The following is a 23,127-nucleotide window of genomic DNA, read 5'->3' on the forward strand; positions in this document are numbered from 1 at the left end:
GATGACGAGAAAGTCATCAGTACAAAAACACAGCCAACATACTTTTCAGTCATTCTTTTATAACTCAATGTAAATGTTACAAAACACGTGGATGAAACTTATGAAATAACAACATGCATGTTGATTTAAAGTATGGTGCCAGTACATTTTGTAACTTTTTATTTATTACTTCACTTGAATTTCTGCTTAAATTCGGGATTTGGACTTTGTTATCAATATTTTACTGTTATGATGGAAATTATTAATACATAAATGCAGATACTTAAAAACTAAACCCTGTCAGATAAACATAAAGAATGAGTTAAAATTAATAAGTAAATCTGTATCGATTTATTGACTCTGTTCAACTCTGTCCAACTAATTTGAGATGAGGCATGCTTCTTTTAGTCTTTATTTATATATTTATTCGGATTATGTTAATTATTTTTTTTTACTATTTGTTTAATTAATGCTTTTATTCTGATGAGTTGTATAACATTCCATACACTTATATGTACATTCTTCTTGTTCAATAAATAATAACACAAAATAAAAATAAAAAGCTTCACTACCGGTCACGTGACACACAGCCTGGTCGTCGTCATGGCAGCGGCGCTGTCGTAAAGCGACGGCGCTGTCGTGTTGTTGTCTTCGTGCTGCTTCTGTTGAACTTTAAACGTCCTAAATGTCGAGCTCCGGTTTACTTATCATCGAGAGACTCGGATATTACTGCATTTTACCCAAACGACGTGGTGACGTGATCAAAGAAGGCTCCTCAAACTGAAGGTATGAAGTTAGCGTTCAGCTCGTTAGCTAGCAGCGTTAGCTACATTGACAGTACAGTTGAAGCTGGTTGGTTTATATGGAGGTGAAGTTACACGTCTCCTGTTGATCTGTGTGATATGACCGAGCGGTTAAGTTTTATCTCGTCTCACTGTAGAATATGGCTGCACAGTTATTTACGAATCATCATCAGATTATCCTAAACGCAAGAACTGCAGTTATTTAATAAAGCTAATGTGTCACAAAACAGTGTTTTAATGACATTGTGTAGCGCTGCAGAGATGCTCTGACCTACAAACCTTGTGCTCAAGATGTAAATAAACATGTTTGTCAGAAAATTGTGAATTAAAATGCAATCATTCATAATAAAAATTGATTATATCGTAATCGCAATATCCGTCAATATTATCGCAATATCACTTTTTGACCATGTGGTGCAGCCGTACTTGCTTCGTTTCGCAATTAAGGGCTTCTGTTGACAGGAGATTATCTCTGATCGTCAATATTTTAGTGCTTTGTTGTTGGATATCCAGCTACAGAGTCACATATGCCATTTTCAAACCAAGGGCAGGAGTTCTAAGAATGTTTCTATGCTACAAAATGATTAAATTCGTCCAAAAATAAGGTCCTTTTGGGGGATTATTTAATCCTTCTTAATTACCAATGATGTCTCTCTAGCACTGTACAAAACTAACTGTTATGACTCCCTTCTGTTTACAGCCTGTCACATCCCGGGTGTATGTGAAATCTGATGATGGGTGTCTGGCAGCCGATGACCAATCTTCGAGATTATGTTTCCCAGAATCCTCCATGGGTGACATTTTTCCTGTGCCTGTTGAGTCTGGCTGTCTCATTCACCTGCCTCAGCTCTTACACCTTCACCAACACTCTGCCTAACCCTGACACAGCAACGGTAAGGACTCGATCCCGTGTGCAAAGGAAACGTGACTGCATTTAGTACTGATGTGCAAATTATACATGTTATTCTTCCCTCAGGACTGGAACCGTCTCCTGTCCTCCTTATCACAGTTCCAGCTGTGTGTGAAAGCCAACGCAAGTTCGTCTGAGCCTGTCTCACCTGTCCCCTCTCCTCTGATGGACAGAGACACTTCAGTTGATTCCACAGGGACTCCCTCTGTCACCAGTTTGCGGCTCAAGGTTCCTCTCACTGTGACTACCACCTCAAACAGTGGCCCTTTAAAAGACCTTTGTCTCCACACGACCATGAGAGCCAAGCAACTAAATCTTGGAGGTTTGTTTTTGCAGTGAAATGGTTTTGTTGTGAGACAAAGTGAGTAAAAGTGTGTGTATCATGACAAATTCTCACCCACTATGGATTGTTTTACTCCTCAGGCGACGAGCTTGTTAATTTGACTCTAGAGTTGTCTGGAAATGACATCTACAGCTGTCTCACCATAAGTGCCCCGAAACACGTCCTGCCCATGAGCCTGTAAGTTCATGTGTGTTTCTAAGCTGCTCTACATACAAAGAATGGCAGTCAACTCAATAAGGGATCATTTTTGTGTGTCTTGTATGCTTTAATGAAGACTTCCGCCAAAGTGCCCTGCAACTGAGAAAAACATTTCACCCATTCACGTGGAAGCGAGCAACCCGGCGCCTACAGCGTCACAAACCTGCTACAGTCTACGCTCCAAGAATGACCGTACACTCACAGTCATGTTAACAGAGGTACACACACCTCATACGCAAACAACATGACTTTCTCAGGCTTTCTCTTGTCATCCTGTCGCTCATTCTCTCTCTTTTGCTTGTTTTCTTTAGGAGGAGCGGAATGTGGCAGTGCGACATGTGTTGGAATTCAGCGTGTGTCTGCTGGGAGTCTGTGTGATTCTCTGTGTCGCTGCTTGTCTGACACAATCCGCCATTCGCCGCTACAACAGGAATGGACTGGATCTACAAAATGTAACAGTCATTTTTCTCAGTTACCATGTCACAATAATTACAACATCAGAAACCACTGCTGCTAGCTTCATGTTAACCTGACTGAAATTCTCCTCAAACTCTCAGCAAGAAAGCAAATAAGTGTATTTTCCAAACTATTCCTTTAACTGAAGCTGTATGATGTAGATCTCATAGCTGCACCATTCAAGTAATTTTCTAAGGCACAATTTCCCCCAAATTTCCAGAAAAAACATTTGAGGCTTAAGATGTTTAAATACATTTTTACTTATTGTAAAAATGTTATTGTTGTATGCATGAAATACAGTATACAGGTTGTAGGTTGTCAGAATGTTTGTGTTTATTTGTATGACATGAAATCTGCAAATTATGTTTTACCTAACTATGGCTTTACTTTGTTTACAGGAGCCTTTGATGGACAGCTGAACAATTTTCATCCTCTGCATCCTGAACAAATCAGCTGGTGGTTGAAAGCAAACATCAATATGTATCAGTAATTCCCATTGATTTTACAGAAGTAACCAGTTGACACGTCCTGTGGGGTACTACTCAGCCTGCGGAAACAGCTGTACAACGTCTTGTGTGGCTCTGGAGATGGCTTCCATAAGCCTGAGAAATTAACCCTGGTGATGTCATCAGGGTTATCTCAGCTTGGGTGTGTGGACTACATATTTATGTAGTTCTCAGACGAGGGACTAGAAGTCAGGATATCCCCCCCATCTGCGTCAGTTTCGACCATTTTTAATCCGTCTCACACTTGAAAGTGCGACGCCAAATGAGTGGAAGATTCCTGATTTTGGATACTGAAATATTATATAACATCCAAGTGAGACACATGGTTTTGATGAAGGAGGTAATTTTTAATGGGACCATGGTGTAATGGGAATGCTGGTCATCCCTACACTGTTAACTGGTCATGCATTCACTACCTAGTCTCTTATGTTCTGTGCATTCCATGTGTTATTTTCTGTTGAACTTTTTTAATTGTAATTTAGTTTCCACATGCCCAGAATGACTCTGAACAAATACTAGAGGGACATTAACTTGCTGTAATCAGCCAAGTGATAGTTTAATGTATTGAGAATAAGTATTTTTGCAGTCAAAAATCTAAATGTGATTTTTTTTTAAACTTTAATATGTACTGTTTGCCTAATAACACGTTTTCAGTTCCTACATTTTACTGGACCAAAAGGTCTTACTTATATTTTGCTTGTTTTACAACTCCAGTCTACATATCTGACATTGAAGATTAATTGAATCCAGATGCCAGACTTACAGGAAGTATTCTTGCATCAACCTACATGTGACTTATCACTTTAACAGTGAGTGTTGAAGGAAGCGGAAATCTTTCTTGCTTCTTATTAAATTTCTAAGCAACAGATGTTAAGTGAGAAACGAAGAACGGTGTAACATCTGCAACTGTTGCTACAACACAGGACATTTGTAATATACATTTTAAAACAAGGACTTTATGCACAGTAAGTGCAGGGAAATTACCAGGGTTAATGAAATGACGTGTTTGTATGCACTAATGCCTGCAAAAATAAATGACTGGCATCCTGTTTTCACGCTGTTTTCCTAATCGAGAATTAAACTTGAATAAAAAATATACCAGGTTTTTCTTGTGAATCAGACATGGCTGTATGAGGTCGTAGTGAGCAATGGCAGATCAAATTTATAGATCTGAATTTTGATTTGTTGTGTCAGTATTTATTTGAAGCAGTTTAAAATGCACCATACATTACTGTTTAGCATTTCTGAATAATTGTTTAGGAAGTATTTTTATTGGAGTGTGGAAATCAACCAGCAGATCTTACTGAGAACATTATTCTTTGTCATTGTCAAAATGTCCTTATTGGCAGGAAATAAAGTAAAACCAGGAAATGTTTTAACCAAAGATTAAAAATACAACAAAGTTTGTGGTACTGATGTTTTATGGCACTGTTGTTGACACACACACATGCATAATTAATATTTGTATCACCTGCAAGTCAAAGTTTTAAATTTTGCACATGAATATATGTTATTTTGACAAATGAATGACATGTTGAGAAACCAATATCCGGCATTAGCTGATGCACCGGTATGTTACCTCGTTCATGCAGCCACTTCTCCACCAATCATCGTTAAGAATCCGGACACGGGGCGCTCCTATTGGCTGAGCGCAGAAAAATAGAGGCGGGTTTTCTGCAGACCAGAAACCAAGTAACCACGGTCGAAGTGGTTGGATTCTTCGCGGCCTGGCGGATTTGTTTTCCCTGTCAGAGAAAAAGAAACGTAACGTAACAAAGTACTTCTTCCTCCTCGGACGGATTGTAACAGTAACGCGAAGCCACTCCAAAGTCGCTGTCATATGAAACGGCCTTCAGAGTCGGTGAAAATTACTTGATATGTTTGACGTCAGCTACATGTTTCCTCAGTGAGAAGCTAGCTAGCTAGCGTTGACGCTACATTATAAACACTAGAAGACGCTAATATCCGCTAGCTACATATGTTAGCCGAACGTTAAACATTAATAACAGTTGCAGCACGTCGCCTGGAGCGCTTCTGTCGTTTGCTCTGGACTAAATGTGACTCGGCCTGATTTTACAGGAACCTAACGAGGCCAGTAACTGACTTATGAATAAATACATGAATGTTTGTGTCTTCACTGCTAATGTGTTGCCTAAAGGCGCCCTTTGCTCATAACCCTAAACAGGCCTCCCACGTGGTACCTTTCATATGGGTGTAAGCTTTTCAACAAGGAGTGGGTGTTAACTTGCCCCCCTGATTTGTTGTAAGGCGTCCACATTAGTTGGTTTTAGATCATGTCTATGTCTTCAGTTAATGGAGTGAGGGGTGTTGCAGGTTAATATACAGAACCTGTGTTGTTTTCCTCTATCTTCAGGATGACAGCTCTATAAAAGAGCTAAACTGGACAGGACGAAGACAACCACGGACCAGGAAGGAAACAGGAAGTAATAGTTTCTGGTCATGGCCTACTCAAGCTACAGCAACCTGAGCAGAGCTCAGCTTACTTTTGAGTACCTGCATACAAACTCGTAAGTACTGGCTTCCTGGTATTTGATATCTACTTATGAACTTGATGCTACAATAATTATAACTTGTATTGAAGCCAACCAGTTACACAGAGATCTAACATTACATCAGCTCATCCATGTAGCATGTGGCAAGGATCTTAGACTGCAAATTTCACTGTTGTGGGCCTAATAAAGGACTAGCTTATCTTAGATGGCTGCAAAGATTAGAGCACATCAACTTCCCCTCCCCAACATTTATGTTTATATAACTTAACGAAACAGTCTAAAAGGCTCTTTGGATCAAGTTCAGTTGTCAGCGTTGTTTTTCAAACATTCTTTCACACCTCTGTAGTGACTAGGAACTGATGCAACACATGATATGTGCTGCAATAAATTCATATGGTTTGTAACCTTTTTTAACCAGTGAACAACACACACATTTCTGTTATATTGCCATTATTTTATGCATTATAATATTTTTACTATGTATGACACTTTTACAATTATTAACAGATTCCACATATTTTTCTTTCATGATGTTGTATCTCTGCATAGCCTGTTATATATCATATGTTTATTGTCTTATTCATTGCATCCTGTAACTTCAGACAGAGTTGCACATGCACATAAACACAAACATATTTTGCAACATGGTATTGCACACTACTTGCACCACTCAAGTATGCTGTGGGCTAGTGTGGATGGATGTGACATCTCCACCCCATTTTTGGGGGAAGTTCCTCAGCTATAGCTGCCTTGGGGCAGACAGAAAGACTTAAAGGTTGTCAATCAGCTATTAGAAGTTGTGGTGCACCTTTCCTTTTTTATTTAACCATGGTCACAACAGCTGTGGGCCAAGGTTTTCCAGAAAATGTGTTGCTTGTGAGATGCTCTGACTTGCCATGTTAGAAATGTGTCAAGCAAAACTACTTAAGTTTTTTTAGTAGCAAGGTTGAGGCAGTCAAGGTAACTTCATCTGTCTTCTCCTGGGACCACTACTTGGACGATACCTTTACTGTGATCCCATTCAGAGCCCATGTCTGACATCTGAGTGATTAGATCTCAAATGCAGCCTTAATGCATCTTGGGATAATTCACACCTGCACCTAGATTTGTCCACTTGTGATCAGATCACTCGGGATGCACATTGATACCTCGTCTGAACACAGCCTCTTTGAAACACAGACGAGAACACAGCCTGGACTCATTTCCAAATCCACTACTAAGGGATTACACACAGGTCCAGGAAGGGTTGAACCACAAGATTAGGACCAAAACAATTAGTGTCTAATAATATCGAGGAAAAATAGCAATTGAGCTTGCGGCAGGCATTTACAAGTAACTGTGAGTTTTTGAGGAGAGTAACTTGTACTCAAGTGAGACAGTACCAGTCTTTGTCATTGTTGTTTTCCTCACAACAAGATGGCAGTAATGCTAATAAAAAGGGGCTATTTTAACCAAAGGCCCCCAACAAATAAATCTAAGAAAACACAGCTTACATAACTGAAAAATAACTCCACAGAGAATATTAATACAGAGATCAGATCCCGTCAACAAGCATTTTATTCACCATCTTTCTCAAACCACTTTGCCATGTTTACTCAAGTTAGATCCCTGTTCAAGAGCCTGTGAATTAATGACATGATTTGTCTGCTTTCAGGACAACTCACGAGTTCTTATTTGGAGCCTTGGCAGAGCTTGTGGACAATTCAAGGTACCCATAAAGCTTTGCAACAGAGCTAATTGTTAAGTTATGCAGACTGGAAATACTTTGACATCTTTCTTGTACTAAGCAGAAAGTCTCACAGTTGATTTATTTGTTTCGCAGAGATGCCAATGCCACTCGAATAGACATCTACACAGGTACACCTCAGAATAACTCCCACATTGAAACATACACATTCATTAATTGTTCCTAATGTTTCTTTTTTTTTTCACCTTCCTGTTTTGCTGACAGAAAAAAGGCCAGAGCTGCGGGGCGGCTACATGCTCTGTTTTCTGGATGATGGTACTGGAATGGATCCAAGTAAGTGAAACTTTATTGCCAGAGAAATAACTTCAAGCTATTTTTTGTCCATTGTCCATTGTGGGGCTTTATAATTCGTGCATGAAACATGATGTTGATCTCCTCTCTTGTATTAGATGAGGCAACTCACGTTATTCAGTTTGGAAAGTCAAGCAAACGGTCCCCTGAGTCCACTCAGATCGGCCAGTATGGAAACGGATTGAAATCGTAAGACCTTCACCCAATTCTTTTGACACTGACACTGTGCCTTTTGTACAGGAATTTCAATTTTTGAAATGTGTGTGTTTTCACAGAGGCTCTATGCGTATTGGAAAAGACTTCATCTTGTTCACAAAAAAGGGCACCACACTGACTTGCCTCTTCCTGTCAAGGACTTTCCACGAAGAGGAGGGACTAGATGAGGTCAGAGTTCACTGTTGGATGGCATTGTTACAAGGAATGACCAGTGATTGTGCCTAATTTCTTTTTTATTAGAGGCTTGCAACCCACCAAAGAAAAATTTAATGAAATCAAGTTATACTAATTTTATCATTTTCTAAAAATGGAAGCGTGAGCAGTGCAGTTTCACATCTGCTTTATCAGGAGCATCTTTATTGAGGTCAGATTTTCTTGATAAGGTAAAAACGCTTTGCTTCGCAGCCAAAAGGTTTTGTAAAGATTTCTTCCTCAGATAGCTATTCTGTTAACAAGTATAACAAGTATATTATGGCATCACATGTCATTGAAATAACTGAAAATCTTTCTTTAACATAGTAAGGTGGCTGCTGCTGGTGAGATGCATTCAGCCACCCCTTTTAATTTGTTAAAGCTTCTTTAACATCTTTAAACTTTGTTCACGATAAGATGTTGATCCTCTCTGCAGGTGATAGTCCCCCTTCCCTCCTGGGATCTGAAGACCAAGGAGCCGCTGACCTCTGACCCAGAGAAGTACGCCATAGAGACAGAGCTGATCTTCAAGTACTCACCTTTTAAAAACGAACAGCAGCTGATGGAGCAGTTCAGCAAAATAGAAAGTAGCAGTGGTAAGCATATTGATTTGCCTCCATGTTAAGGGATTATTTTTGTGTTGATTCATACCGATTATGATGCTTATATCCGTGTTGTGTTTTGTTTAAAGGTACTCTTGTGATCATCTATAACCTAAAGCTGATGGACAGCAGAGAACCAGAGCTGGACGTAGAGACGGATCACCAGGACATACTGATGGCTGGGACACTTGCTGAAGGAGTGTAAGTACATTCAGTACTTGGGGTGACTCCATTTAAATATGGTTAAAAGAACTACGTTTTGAACGTTATCTTTTATCTTTATGATATTGAGCAAACATTTTGTCCCTGTCACAGGAAGCCAGAAAGGAGGTCGTTCAGGGCGTACGCTGCAGTTTTGTACATTGACCCACGCATGAGGATTTTTATCCAGGGACATAAAGTCAGGACCAAGAGACTGTCCTGCTGTCTATTTAAACCAAGGTAATACGGTAACACACTTGCACTGTGTCTGTATCTGATCCACTCCACTGACAAGATGTTCATCAGCATTTCTTATTTTGTTAACAGGGTTTATAAATACTCATCGACTCGTTTCAAAACACGAGCTGAACAAGAAGTGAAGAAAGCAGATCACCTTGCTAAGATTGGTGAGTCAGTGATGAAACAAGTGATTATATTTACAATGAGCTTTCCTGTTGTAACAAGCCAAATTTGAACGATTGCGTTATTTATTTTCAGCGGAAGAGAAGGCCAGAGAGGCAGAGAGTAAGCGCGTAGCTTTGGAGGCCAGATTAGGAGAGGATCTGTCAAAGGATTCACGGGTAAGCCGAAAAGGATATTGCGCTTAATTTGTAAACAAGCTTTTAAACTGAAATTGGCACACAGATTAATCCAAGGTTATTATAATGTCTCAACTGATTCCTCTCTCCGCCTTCTCTTCCTCAGGCAATCCTGAGAAAGGTTCAAGATTCAGCCATGATGCTTAAACGTGACGCTGACATGAAGAAAAGGATTCTCGAAGCCAAACAAAAGTATGATAGACTTTAATCTGAACGTTTTTCTCCTATTTATAGATTTTTTTCACCCCATCATTGTAAAGAAATGTACCTTTTCGTATCAAGTTTTTACCGGCCAAAGATTTGTAAAATATGTGGTCCTTACTGAGAACTAAAACAAAAAAGGTAAAGATTACCAAAACACTTTAAATCCCCTTCTTTCCCATCAAAATCCAACCCTTTTTTGCACTTTTTTTGTTCCTCAGAGCATTAAAGGAGCCCAAGGAGCTGAACTTTATATTTGGAGTCAACATTGAACAGAGGGACCTGGATGGGATGTTTGTCTACAACTGCTCTCGCCTCATCAAGATGTACGAGAAGACAGGGCCCCAGCTGGAGGGAGGCATGTGAGTAACATGCACGCAGACAAAAAAAAAGGAACAGAGTTTGAATGATTTAAGAAGAAATGTTTTACATTAATATGATTTGTGTGTTTTAGGGCCTGCGGAGGTGTGGTTGGAGTAGTGGATGTCCCATATTTAGTTCTAGAGCCGACTCACAACAAACAGGACTTTGCAGACGCTAAAGAGTATCGACATTTACTGAAATCCATGGGGGAGCATTTAGTTCAGTACTGGAAGGACACTAACATTGGTGAGTTTGTCTGATTGGCTGGATTTCTGTTAGAAGCCGACACCTCACCTGCACAGTTCAAATAAGAAATTCAATACGTTTTACAACCAGTTGTCAAATATCAGTGTCTAGGGGTTTGAATCACTCTCCTGCAGCTAGAAAACAACAAGTTGAACCGCTCTAAAAGATATTGAAATTATAATGTGATGGCAGTAACACTGAAACTATTAACTCAAAATAGTAGCCACAGGTGCCAATAACCTCTTACAGATATGATCATCCTTTTGAATGGACTTGACCTCCTTTGCCATCCCCACATCCCAGTCAGTGATCACAGTTTAACCTGGCCAAAAGCACAGGTGTCTCAACATTGTAGGAATGCAGCATTTGCATTGCATTTACATTTCTATCACCGGCTATTAATATTCTAAACAAATATATATCATGCATCCCTAACATTTTGCACCTGTTCTGAAAGGCCACACTTGGTAAAGAGTTTGGAAAGGCCAACCGTCATAGCCTCCTGCTGCGTTACTCTGCCCCTCCAGTTACTCTCCAGTGTTCACATACGTTCACAGCTGCAGCGAGGAACAAGCTCAAAAGTGTTGACTTCAACCAACACCCACTTTCAAAATGTACTTTTTGATTTTAATAAACAACTTGCTGCTGCATTACATGCTAAGTGTCTGTGGATGTGTGTTAATGCAGCTCAGAAAGGCATAGTGAAGTTCTGGGATGAGTTCGGATATCTGTCTGCCAGCTGGTCTGCGCCGCCATCAACAGAGCTGAGATACAAGAGACGTCGTGCCATGGAGATACCACTAACTATTCAGTGTGGTAAGTTACAGACCCACACACATACAGAAAACACACATAATGTGCATTAACAAAATTACACTGACTCTTATTCTGCTCTTTATTCTCAGATAAATGTTTAAAGTGGAGAACGCTGCCGTTCCAGATGGATGCTGTGGACAAACGCTACCCAGACAGTTGGGTGTGTCTCATGAACCCAGACAGCAAGCAGGACAGGTACACATAGAACAGTGTTCAATAGGAATTGTCTTTGAAGTTATTTACGCTTTAGAATAAGTCACCACAGTACTGTTTTACCATCGATGCAATGTTTCTTCGTGCCTCATATAGTGTGTATGTTGTGTTCAGGTGTGATGCTCCTGAGCAGAAACAGAATTTGCCATGTGGTGTCCTGAAGAAAGACAAGCAGACATCTGAGGACAAACAGAAAGAACTGGTAGACAAAATCAAACAGCAGCAGGAGAAACTAGAAGCCTTGCAGGTAGGTCATCAGCCTCTCGTTGTCTTTCGCTGACTCTCACTCTTCATGAACATCAGAACATAATAATTTGTGTTTTCTCCGATCAGAAAACGAGCACCATCAAATCCACAGCAGATGTGAAGAAGCTACCACTAGACGTCAGCATGAAGTCGACAGAGAGCTCCTCTCAGGTACCAACTCTCCCATACTCAACTTAGTAATTATTTTGACTCTTAACATCTTTTAATTTGTTATATTCCATTGATGATCCTGGTCATATCACTGCAAATGAGGGCAGTAAAAGGGAACTTGTTGCGTGTTACGAAATGTCCTTTTCAACAGTGGAAAAATGTCTCTTAACAAGTAGAAGCACAGTACTTTGACATTTTTATTATTTAAGATAATCTCGGATAATTTCACTGTTTGTTCATAATGACCTCTCAACAAATTAGGCACACAGTAGCTTATTATACTGCTGTTGTTGGGGATTTTCACTCGTTATCTCACAGATTTGTTTGTTGTGTCTCCTTTTCACATGTCGGTTCAGGCAACCAGGTCTTCTGAAAGATCCAACACACGCCCCCGCTCCCCACCTCTCCCAGCTCACCTCAAAAATGCCCCGAGTGCTCCTCCGCCTCGTGCGTCTTCTCAGCGCCCCACCCGAACACCTGCCCCTCCGCCACCCAAAGTGGAACCATCCAGGTCCAGAGCTGCAGCAAAGCCTTCGCCAACTGCAGCAAAGCCTGTACCCAAAGCTACTGCCAAAACACCCCCACCCAGCCGCAGCTCAAGGGTAAGTTACAGGATTTAGAAAGTAATTCCTCTAATACCACAAATTACCAATGCAAGATTTTATTTATGAAAGTATTTGACGTGGCTTCGTGTACAAGTGAAATGGTGATATGTGTCCTTATATAGACGCCTGCCAAAGCATCATCAGCCAAACCAGCAGCTACGGGACTACGCAAGAGAATCATAGAGCAGGAGGACAGTGAGGAGGAGGAGGAGGAGGAAGAAGAAGAGGAGGAGGAGCAGGAGGGAGAGGACAGTGAGGGAGAGAGCGAGGAGGAAAAGCCGCAGACAAAGAAATCCAAGATGGCCGCAGCAGTTGGTAACCGTGGGAAGGTGGTCGAGAAGGCCACACCTCCCAAACGTGGCAGGTTGGACGAGGTAAACGCACAACGCAATTTACAAGTTGGTCAGCATCACGTCAGAGACATTGAAGCTCGTCTTTTAAATTTTACAGCTTAAATCAGTGCTGTAAACATTACATATTGCATTGCAACTATTCAAGCGTTGCCTGTGGGTGTGTGTCTGTCTGGTCTTGTGGTGCATTGCTGTGAGGATTGTGCTGTGATGGTGTGTGCTCCTCTATTCTGCTGCCTGATGTGTTTCCTGTCTTCCATAAATAAGCTTCTATGAAGTGAGTAAAAGAAGGGAACATAGTGAACAAGGAGGCAGTTTTTTACAACTGCAAAGGTCTTCATATTACAGATGAAGAGTCTATTACAAACTGAAATCCAAAAGGTTACACAAATTCTTGCATGTTCTTTATCAGTATCTGAATTCAAACAGCAACTAAACTGCTGTAATAACAGGCATATGATGCTTCATGAGTGCCTGTAACAACTAATGCATTTTAAAGTGTTTTTTTTTTTTTATTTCTTTAACGTTGCAGATCAGTGCAGCTATTCAGCTTAGTACAGTGTCAGCGTCTCATCTTCTTTGGAAAATATCTTTTAATGCCAAACATGAAATCAGAAACACTTGTGTGTCTTTTGACAAAACTATTTATCATATGACTTTGAACTAAACTTAATCAGCTTCCTACGGTATTTAGATTGCAGGCAAGTTGAAGAAACTGAAAGGGCTCGTATAGTGAAGGAAAAAAATTACATCCAGCCATTTCTGGATGGTTGAGTAGGTTACTGAACCTCCAATCAGAGCCGCTGTGATGTTGACTTTGCAGGTTAAAACAAACTCACAGCCTGAGAAGAAAGGGGTCTCTGCTCCTACACGGCAGGCACCCTCCACACCAGCCTCAGTCCCCAAATCCACTCCCATGCAACCTCATGGAGCTAAAGCAAAGGTAGCTTTCCTCGGTCCATCTCTCTGCCACCGCCAAAGAAAGCTGAGCTGCATCTCCGCTCACAACTTCTAACCATCTTGACAATTAAATCTGTCATCTGGGTGTAATGCAAGATTATTATTCTCTTGTCTAACAAAAACCTCCCCCGAAATCGAAGTTTTCACAGTCTTCTCTAACTCCACAATCGAGCATGCCATTCCACTCACCCAAAGCCTGAGCTCACCTCTGCTCTTTCACTTCTTTCATTAACAGGAATGCAAATAGTTTCTTCACATCGTCGTTTCAGTTAACAGTGTGTCTCCGATCGCTGATTTAGTAATGATTGTTTTGTTTTTGCATGCATATACACAGACCCCACAGCAGGAACCAGATAACGACCCTAAAAATGCTCAGAAAGGTGAGATGACCGACTGCTCTGCACTAACGTACATAGAACTGGAAAAAGAAAATAAAAATGAAATAACATTTCTACGTATCTATTTGTTTTCTTCAGATAAGGGTCTGCTGGTTGAAGTGCGTGTCAACAAGGAGTGGTACACGGGCAAAGTCATTGCAGTGGAGGCGAATAAACAGAGTATTCGCTGGAAAGTAAAGTTCGACTATGTTCCAAGATCCACCCCTAAAGACCGATGGTAAGATGACGCGTCTGTGATTCTACATTCAGGCACCATTTTGCTGACATTCCAGGTCATTAATACCCTGTTCATGTATGTGTTTGTCTTTGAAGGGTTTTTAAAGGTAGCGATGAAGTCAGGTTGATGCGGCCGCCATCTCCAATCTCTCAGACACCTGACACACAACAGGAGACCGAGAAGGGGCCGGCACCCATGGAGCCAGACACTACTCAACCAGGAACCAGTCGGGAGGTGACTGACAGTCTGGTCACCATGTTGAGGTGAGCTGATCACAATAAATTGGTGTTGTCTCCAATTTTATGTCGCAGTCTTTGAGCCGGGTTGTGACGTAGGTGTGTGGGAACAACACAAGTTGGCAAGAAATTAACGAAAGAGGGCAAATAGCTTCAGGATTATTCTCCATTAAAATTTCATAACACCGGTTGTTCACTGTGCTGTTCATGTTTGCAGGACCATGCTGCGTTATTTCTTCCCTCCTGCATTTCGGATTCCAAAGGATGATGTTAACAGCATGACAGCTGAGGAGCTGGTGGCGTTTCCTTTGGTGAGAGAAATGATAGATGATTAAATAAATCATAAAAAGCGGTTTTAAGATCTGACTACAAGAAAATTATGATGCTGTATAAAACATTAGTAAAAACAGAAAGCAATAATTTGTACACGAATCGAGTTGTGGTAATTAACAGCTTTTACACAATCACCTGTTTACCTGTGAAATATCCAGTATAGCAGGTGTTTTTTGAGCATTCCACAACTTTCCAAGTCTTTTGTTGCTGGTCTCAAATCCAGGATAAGCAAATATTTGCACAAAGCATGAAGTTAAAACATTAATATTTTGTCTTTGTGCTGTTTTTCAAATAATTGCAAATGATCACATTGTATTTTATTTTATGCAGCATCCCAACTGTTTTGTAATTAGTTTTTTACATTTAAAGGAATAAAATGATTTGAAAGTAGAGCAGGAAGTGGATCATCTCATTAATACCGTCATGTGTTCTTGTCCAGTGTGTTGAGTATTTGTGTGTTTTCTCCCCTCCATTTAGAAAGAGTATTTCCAGCAGTATGAATCAGGCCTCCAGTCGTTGTGTAACTCGTACCAGAGCAGAGCCGATGCCAGGGCCAAAGCTGTGGAAGAGAAGAGCAACAGCGCTGAGGTCAAACTGAAGGAGGCCGACGAAAAACTACAGAAACTACGAACAAACATTGTAGCTCTCCTGCAAAAAGTGCAAGAGGTAAGTCTCACTGCTTCATCTGCACACAATCCAAAAATATATATGACTCCCTCTCGCCTATCAAATGGAATCTTTGTCATATGATTGCTGTTGGTAAGAAATGATGAACTAAAAGTGCTCTTTTATACTTTAAGGACATTGACATAAACACAGATGACGAGCTTGACGCCTACATAGAGGACCTCCTTACCAAGGGTGATTAAAGAGGAAGAAGAAGAGAATATAAAAGAGGGAAGAGGAGATGCACATTAACAGACTGGCAGTTTTCATTCAAGCCATTACTTTCTGACGACTCCCCAAAGGACTCATGCGTATGTGCAGAGCTGGTTGTGAATATTTGGGGAAACGTTCATTGTTGATCCCACCGCTCGTTGAATCAGATTGTCACAAGTTGAATCTTTTGATTTTGATTGTTGTTTTCAGCATTTAGTCAGCACCTGTGTGTTCTTCAGTTTGTCCAGGTTCTCTGGTGTTTCTACATCGTTTGGTAGGGTTCTGGCAAGTGGTTCTCTTTAGTCCCTTTTTATATACCTGCTCATATATGTTAATCTATGTTTAAGCCATCCTATCCTGATTGACCTTCAAATAGTTTGTGTAGATTTAATGCCGTTTATGCTACCTTTATATATTCGACTAATGCTGTGACAGACTTCAGACTACATATGTTCCTATTTTTGTCCATCGTCAGAAGAGCATCAGACTCGAGACCCGGGCGCGACTGGACGGTGCTTGGCACTGGAGCCTGTACTTAAATTTTTATTTTTCTACACTAAAACACATCAGTGTTTCCCATCACCTTCCTCCACCCTGCTCTAAGAGCACACACCAGGTTAATATTTTACGGTTGGGTGGTGCGTCACACCCACAAACGAGAACTACTTACTGGGTTTTATCAGTATGATTATTTCCCTATATCCCTCCTGAATTTAAGCTATGACTGTTCTGTGTTTATTTTTGAAGAAAAAAAAAATCACTTACATGCAAAAGTTGTGTTCAGTAATTATTCAGTGCCTGTGTCCTTCCTTTTGAACAGATTTTAACATGTCATTGAAATGTTTTATTAAACGGTGCATGCTCTGTCTTTTTGTTCTGATTGGAACAAAGGACTCTGTATTTTTGACAAATCTTTACTTAGAACAATAAAACAGGTTCAACAACACCCTTTGATGAGTGTACGTCTGCTGTTTTTATGTTTATATGCTAAATAAGAAATTAGGTTGGTGGGAAATTTACATTTTTATGAAAATTTAATTATGTGAAGTAACAAGCACATTGTTATTTTAAGAAGATACTGGTTTTCTTTTTCTTTAATACAATTTTTTTAAATTACGTAATAAAGAGTCAGTCTGAGGAAATTAAAAGTGTTGCTACACTACTTGGCTAGTAAACGTGTGTTGTTAGGCAATTGAAGTCGAAGGTCCCTTTAACAAGGAACAGGACTTTTATTTTGAAGGCGTGACTGCAGCTGTGAATGTAAACACTGCTGGGCTACAGTCAGGTAAGAACGCTAGTTTTTGTCTTCCAGCCCTTAAGTTTATATGTGTGACACGCAGAGGATTCAATATTATAACAGCAGGCATCAATATAAATGGATACAAGTGATTGTGAATGATTACAACTGGTAAAGAAAGGCGTCGGAGCTGTTAGCTAGCTCGCTACATGACGTAGCTAGCTAGTTGCTGCAGAGCTCCAGGTCAGTTTGCGTCTCAGTTTGATGAACAAGTAACTTTTTGTCTGTGTTAAACATTAAACTTTAAGTAAATCAGATTTAAAGACAATTATCGATCCAAATGGAAAGCTAATATCTGCACAAACAGGGCAGCGGAAATAAGTGAACTTTGACCCACTTTGGTGAACCCTCAGCTGAATGTTAGCTTGCTCACCGAGGTGAAGCGGTGTCTCCTCCTCAGTTTCCCCCAGTGTTGGCAGCCGGAGGACGGATAGCTGCCTCCCTGGGCCTCGAGCTGCTCTGGAGGCTGATTTATGGACCATAAATAAATGACCCTGTTGTTTGTTTGAGTCACACAAAAACAGAAAAATGTTTCTTCCTGCTGACTTCATGATATGAGTGAATATTATGTAAAAAAAATAATACGAAACTGATTTCATGTAATACACTTACTTTGATTGCTAATGTGTTATGTATTGCTTATATGAATATTAGGAAAATCCAGTATTTATTTCCAATAGCTTCCATGTCATGTGACCCAGTGACTCCAAACCAATGCCGAATTTTATTACTAAATGGGACAAATAAGAAACACCTCTTTTTATTAAATTGTACTTTTCCCTGTATTTTGTATACAAATTTTAAATCAAAATTCAGCAGTTTTTTCAGTAGGTTCAATGTCATGTGACCCAGTGACTCCAAACCAAAGCCGAATTGTTTAACCAAATGGGACAAATAAGAAACAATTCTTTTTATTAAATTGTACGTGTTCTTCGATTTTATATAAATATTTTTTTAATCAAAATTCAGCAAATAATTACTACTAAATAAGATAAATATGAATGCCAATTTTCTTATTCAACAGCAAAGCAAATTTGACCAAAAAAATAATAAATAAAACCTGAGATGTAAAGCCATTATCTACATTTCTATTTAATGAGTGTGAAGTTTGTCTAAAGCAAGACATAAAATATTTGGATGAAAGAGAGAATTTCTGAAAATGAACAAATAAGCCAAAAATGTAACGATGCTGGACAATATTTTATATTTTGGCACTAAATGTGGAGACTGTGCCCCCATCTACATTTCTGTCCTCTTAACTCTGTTGTTTTTAGAAAATATCTATACAAATAACGTTATTTTTTATATATTACTATCTTGCTGCTGTACTGATTCTCTTTTCTTAGACTTGAGCCATGTCAGTGCGTTCAGTCCTACTGAACCGCCGTGCAGCTGGCGGCTGCTGCAGGGTTTGGTGTGGTGTTCCCCGACAGCTCGTCCACATCAGATCAGCCAGCGTAGCCGAGGCGGGCACGAGAAGACCTGATGAAGAACAGCTCTGGGAGGCAGCGGGCTACCTGCCGTTCTCCAGAGCCAAGATTGGAGCTTTCTTCCAGGAAAGGCCGGTGCTGAAGAACCCATTTCTAGAGGATGCCTTGCTCAGAGGTTACCTGAAGAGACACATGCCAGACAAGGTGAAGATGAAACAGTAATTTGTCACTGTGCTAACAAGATGTTGTTTTGGTATTAGTGAGCTGCAGAACAATTCAGCGTATGCACAGTATGTCTTGTCCTATACATGAATAACAACCTTTGTCCGTCTGATGAACATTTTCCCCTTTGTTTGGCTGCTTCAACATCAAGTAGCTCATTTTCTAAATCCAAACTTGAGCAAACAGCTGGACAGGATCTATGCTGTCTGAGGTGAATTTAACTGTCTATACTTGTTCCCAGGCAGCTGTCTCAGACCTGCGTGCGTTTGGAGAGCGTGTGGCCAACGAGGTGGACGGGTGGGGCAGAGAGTGTGAGGTGACCGCTCCTCGGTTGGTGCACTTTGACCCCTGGGGCCGCAGAGTGGACCACATTGTGACCTCACCGGCCTGGAAGCGCATGAAAGATCTGTCAGCACAGGAAGGACTGGTGGCCAGTGGCTATGAGGGGACATTCTGGGAGTGGAGGTGCTTTATGTTTTTTTAAATTTAGCTCATATTTCAGTTTAGTAAGGCAGTTTCCAATTGGATTAATTGTTCTAAATGAGAAATTGTGTGTGTGTTGCAGTCGTGTCTACCAAATGAGCAAGTTGTACCTCTTCTCTCCCTCCTCTGGTCTCTACACATGTCCTCTGGCCATGACGGACGGAGCTGCTAAAGTTATCCAGGTAACATCATACAGCGTACTGTACTGTCTGTACACCACCAACACCATTGTTATGTTGTCTCATTAAATAGTGTGAGTGTTATAACTTCGTTTACAAGCATGTAGGTCACAAGAGAATAGATTATTTCTGATTTTGTGCAGCGACCTTAGAAATTTCTTAGAAATAATATGGACAAAAGGCCTTTATTTCCAAATACTCTGATCATAGAAACTTCTCCAGCCTTGGTTTACATTTTTGGGGAAAAGTTGCAGCTAGCAGAGAAATAAGACTCCTGAACAGCTGTGGCTTTTAAAATAGTCAATTACTGCCGTGCATATTAACAATTCATTGTTTTTTTCAGTAAGTGTTTTTCTGTTGTGTATGTGAAGTCTATAGGTGCTTCGTGGCCAGTAAAAGAAGCCCTCGGGCGCTTGACCACCCGTCAGCCTGAACGCTTCTGGACGTCTGGACAGTGGATGACGGAAAGACAGGGAGGATCTGACGTGGGTCAGTACTGACACTCGCAGCTTTCTTACATGAAGGAATGAAGGAAAACTCTGATAATGTTACAGAAAATGCTAATAAATGGTCTTGTCTTTCCTCAGCCAGCGGCACAGAGACGGTGGCTGTTCCTCAGACTGATGGTTCGTTCAAACTACACGGCTTTAAGTGGTTCACCTCTGCTACCGACGCAGACATGACTCTCACGCTGGCCAGAGTGCAGGATGGAACAGGAGCAACAACTCCAGTATTTCTGACTTCTGACGCTCCTCTTACATCTCTCCTTTTTGTATGACTTAGATTTCATTCCACTGTACGTGTGCTCGTCTCCGTCCACAGGGTAGCAGGGGTCTGTCTTTGTTTTACGCAGAGGTGAGTAGAGATGAGGATGGCCGGCTGAAGGGTATCGAGGTTCAGCGACTGAAGGACAAGCTCGGGACGAGACAGATGCCCACTGCGGAGTTACTGCTGGACGGCCTGCCGGCACACAGAGTGAGCTACGTTTTCTGTGATAAAATATCTTTTACCTCATTTTGTTTGCAAGATCTTTCTGAAGCTGTTAACAATCAGCCACAATTTGAGCATAGTATCAGCTGACAGCCCACTCTGCAGTTGAGTTATTTACAATGCACACTGCTCACAGCAGCTGGTTGGAGTTATAATTAATTTAGCAACTTTTTCAATGTAAACATAGTTCGTAGGACAAGATTTTTAAGAACCTTTTAAACACATTCAGGCAGGTTCTCTTACTTCAGGCTCTATTACAACAACCTTGTGTTTTTCTGGAAGTAGAAGCAAGATGCTGTTGAAATGCCCTCTTCTGGTGATTTCTGCATTTTGATGGGGAAGCTGATTTGGATTTGCGATGCATTTGTGACATCTTCATTCCTCTTTCACATTCACAGCTCTCAGAGGAAGGCAGAGGTGTGGCCTCCATCGCTAACATGCTAACTATAACCCGGATCCACAACAGCGTCTCTGCAGCGGCCGCAATGAGAAGGCAGGATACTACTGACTGCATTATATCCTGCAATCATCTCTAAAAACATGCCACAAATAAGTTGATGAACAATTTGTGTGTGTGTGTGTGTGTGTTCACAGGGTGGTTCAGTTAGCTCGTGACTACGCCACCCGCCGCACTGCCTTTGGAAAGCTTCTCAAAGACCACCCGCTGCACATACAGACTCTGGCCAGGATGGAGGTAAGCTGGCAGGGGGTGAACATACTACACACTACAGTGTCTCCCATCATGCCTCACCCATGCTTCCTTCTGACAGGTGGAGACTCGTGGAGCGTTCCTGCTGGTGATGGATGTGTGTCGTCTGTTGGGCCGGGAGGAGTGCGGCATTGCAACCCAGCTTGACACTCACCTGCTACGTTTGCTCACTCCTGTGGTCAAACTGTACACAGCCAAGCAGGTGCACAGCCTTTACAAATCCGATAAGCCGTCATCTCGCTGTTTTGATATCGATGCTTACGGTCCTTGTTTCGTTTCGACTCAGGCGGTGGCTGTTGTGTCGGAGGGTTTGGAAAGCTTCGGCGGACAGGGCTACATCGAGGACACCGGGCTGCCTGGACTTCTTCGTGATGCACAGGTGAGGTCATTTCATCAAAATCAACAGTATCTCACAGTTTTGTAGTTTTGAAGCCTAATCATGTCTTCCTCTCGCAGGTGTTGAGTATTTGGGAAGGCACCACAAATGTTCTGTCTCTGGATGTGCTGCGCTGTGTGGCTCGCAGCTCAGGAATGGTTCTTCATGCTTACTTCTCCCATGTCAAGGTACAGAGTCAGGGAATTATCCCGCTAAACAAGCTCAGTAACTGATCTTCAACAGAGTTGAACAGGATTGTGATGTGTGTGTTTTTGTTCTTACAGTCCCTGCTTGCAGGTGCATCAGGTGTTTCCTCATTGGCCCCAGCAGTGAAAGCAGTGGACGGTGCGCTCTCTGAATTGGAGGTTTTTGTTCGGGGTGCAGCTACCAAAGCACCCGGCTACATGGAGCTAGCAGCCAGAGACCTTGCATACAGCCTGGCTCGCATCTACACAGGTAGGTACCAAGATCACAGATTTTACAAGGCGCTATTATGATGTTATTTCAGCACCCTTCTGATCCATTTGCTGCAGTCAGGTCACAGAGAAATCTCTTCGTTCTGGGTTCATACGGATGTGGTTCGCAGTTTATTTTTGGTGGAGTTCCCCTTTAACTCTCTGTCTGTTAACAGGTGCTCTTCTCATTGACCACGCTTGTTGGATAGAGGCCTCTCCATCTGACACCTATGCAGCTCTCAGGTACAAAAAAAAAAAACCTACTCCTCAAACAAACACAGATGTTTCCATCATGCATCGTACATGTTTCTGTTGTTTCCTCATCAGGTGGTGCGAAAACGACTTGTGTCCTGTGGCGACTAAACAGGCGAGAGGCTGCTTTGATTCCGGCACGCCGCCGCTGGATGCTGCGCTGGTGTTCGACCGGCCGACCCAAGACTGAAAGTTTCAAATTGAATCTGTAACCTGATCTGCCATTAATGTGCCTGGTTTTAATTCTGTGAAAGATCTCATCGCTGTATCACTTTTATTTGTTATTTTTTAGATAACTGAGATCCTGTTTTATAAAAAAAATTGAAAAATTAAAACCCACTTCTGTATAAGAGCAACAATGAAACTGAAAACGGATTTTCTAATATAATGTAGTTCTGTCTTTGTGTAGCATTTGTGTAATTTGGTATTTTTGATATTTATCTTTGTTTATAAATTGTTTGCAATAAATCTGTATCTATAGATTCACAAGTTTTGTAGCGTACAAATTATTTTTCGGGCTTTAACATTTTTGAAGTGGATAAATAAAACATGACTCATCCACAGTCATGATCGCCCTCACAGTTCTTACCAGGGTTTGGAGAAATACTGTAAATAAGGCTTTCAATACAGATACTTATAACCTGTTGAAAAGGTAGTCAGTAGTGTAATCCAGGTATCACAATATATTAAAGTAACGTAACTTGAATTCTTTCTATTACTTTTAGATTACCTTAACACCAATGCACCATATGCAAATAAAGACAGGAGGAATAATTATCTATATGACTGCTTTTATTTTGTAAGTAATCCCTGATTTTACTAAATGTATTTTTAATGTAATTACACCTTTTTTTAAAGACTTTAAGGGAAAAGAGTTACCTTTTCTGTATCCTGATCTATACATGTATTAACTTACTCCTGAGGGCTGGTAGGCAAGCGTAAGC

The 23,127-nt window shown here is 41.0% G+C and overlaps 3 protein-coding genes across 6 annotated transcripts; all 3 read left to right on the forward strand.

Annotated features, from left to right (window-relative positions):
• The first annotated feature begins 581 nt into the window (after positions 1-581).
• LOC115581007 (transmembrane protein 248) lies at positions 582-4,598 on the forward strand. The gene is made up of 7 exons (XM_030415804.1): positions 582-765; positions 1,483-1,675; positions 1,759-2,014; positions 2,116-2,212; positions 2,310-2,451; positions 2,545-2,685; positions 3,088-4,598. The coding sequence occupies exons 2-7, from the start codon at positions 1,514-1,516 to the stop codon at positions 3,106-3,108; spliced, it is 819 nt and encodes a 272-aa protein (XP_030271664.1). The 5' UTR covers positions 582-765; positions 1,483-1,513; the 3' UTR covers positions 3,109-4,598.
• Positions 4,599-4,825: 227 nt separating this feature from the next.
• On the forward strand, positions 4,826-16,736 carry morc2 (MORC family CW-type zinc finger 2). 4 transcript variants are annotated; one of them, XM_030415799.1, is made up of 28 exons: positions 4,826-4,959; positions 5,570-5,723; positions 7,363-7,416; positions 7,531-7,565; positions 7,660-7,728; positions 7,845-7,935; positions 8,022-8,130; positions 8,591-8,750; positions 8,846-8,957; positions 9,072-9,197; positions 9,285-9,364; positions 9,456-9,538; positions 9,663-9,748; positions 9,979-10,119; positions 10,212-10,366; positions 11,054-11,182; positions 11,272-11,377; positions 11,510-11,642; positions 11,729-11,812; positions 12,169-12,414; positions 12,540-12,791; positions 13,591-13,710; positions 14,062-14,107; positions 14,204-14,342; positions 14,438-14,605; positions 14,796-14,889; positions 15,389-15,577; positions 15,712-16,736. In XM_030415799.1, exons 2-28 carry the CDS (start codon positions 5,656-5,658, stop codon positions 15,778-15,780), a joined length of 3,144 nt encoding a protein of 1,047 aa, XP_030271659.1. In that variant the 5' UTR covers positions 4,826-4,959; positions 5,570-5,655; the 3' UTR covers positions 15,781-16,736. The 4 variants fall into 4 exon arrangements, with proteins under 4 accessions (XP_030271659.1, XP_030271658.1, XP_030271661.1 ...); XM_030415798.1 differs by having other exon boundaries at positions 4,866-5,052; XM_030415800.1 differs by lacking the exon at positions 4,826-4,959 and adding an exon at positions 5,063-5,286.
• Positions 16,737-16,987: 251 nt separating this feature from the next.
• On the forward strand, positions 16,988-22,672 carry LOC115582468 (acyl-CoA dehydrogenase family member 11). The gene is made up of 15 exons (XM_030418454.1): positions 16,988-17,075; positions 18,434-18,721; positions 18,981-19,204; positions 19,305-19,404; positions 19,773-19,890; positions 19,989-20,131; positions 20,224-20,376; positions 20,790-20,884; positions 20,986-21,085; positions 21,162-21,302; positions 21,387-21,479; positions 21,557-21,664; positions 21,761-21,932; positions 22,108-22,174; positions 22,259-22,672. The coding sequence occupies exons 2-15, from the start codon at positions 18,443-18,445 to the stop codon at positions 22,371-22,373; spliced, it is 1,908 nt and encodes a 635-aa protein (XP_030274314.1). The 5' UTR covers positions 16,988-17,075; positions 18,434-18,442; the 3' UTR covers positions 22,374-22,672.
• The last annotated feature ends 455 nt before the right edge of the window (positions 22,673-23,127 follow it).

Source organism: Sparus aurata, chromosome 5 (genome assembly GCF_900880675.1).
Source record: "Sparus aurata chromosome 5, fSpaAur1.1, whole genome shotgun sequence".
Classification (NCBI taxonomy): Eukaryota; Metazoa; Chordata; class Actinopteri; order Spariformes; family Sparidae; genus Sparus; species Sparus aurata.

Coding starts and splice junctions, on each gene's coding strand:
- LOC115581007 (XM_030415804.1), top strand. CDS start 1,514: ATGATGGGTGTCTGGCAGCCGATGACCAATCTTCGAGATTATGTTTCC. Junction 2,015..2,115: donor CAAGCAACTAAATCTTGGAG/GTTTGTTTTTGC, acceptor TTTACTCCTCAG/GCGACGAGCTTGTTAATTTG. Junction 2,452..2,544: donor TCACAGTCATGTTAACAGAG/GTACACACACCT, acceptor TGTTTTCTTTAG/GAGGAGCGGAATGTGGCAGT.
- morc2 (XM_030415799.1), top strand. CDS start 5,656: ATGGCCTACTCAAGCTACAGCAACCTGAGCAGAGCTCAGCTTACTTTT. Junction 7,936..8,021: donor TATGGAAACGGATTGAAATC/GTAAGACCTTCA, acceptor GTGTTTTCACAG/AGGCTCTATGCGTATTGGAA. Junction 14,343..14,437: donor TCCACCCCTAAAGACCGATG/GTAAGATGACGC, acceptor TTGTCTTTGAAG/GGTTTTTAAAGGTAGCGATG.
- LOC115582468 (XM_030418454.1), top strand. CDS start 18,443: ATGTCAGTGCGTTCAGTCCTACTGAACCGCCGTGCAGCTGGCGGCTGC. Junction 20,132..20,223: donor GAACAGGAGCAACAACTCCA/GTATTTCTGACT, acceptor CTCCGTCCACAG/GGTAGCAGGGGTCTGTCTTT. Junction 20,885..20,985: donor GCAGCGGCCGCAATGAGAAG/GCAGGATACTAC, acceptor GTGTGTTCACAG/GGTGGTTCAGTTAGCTCGTG.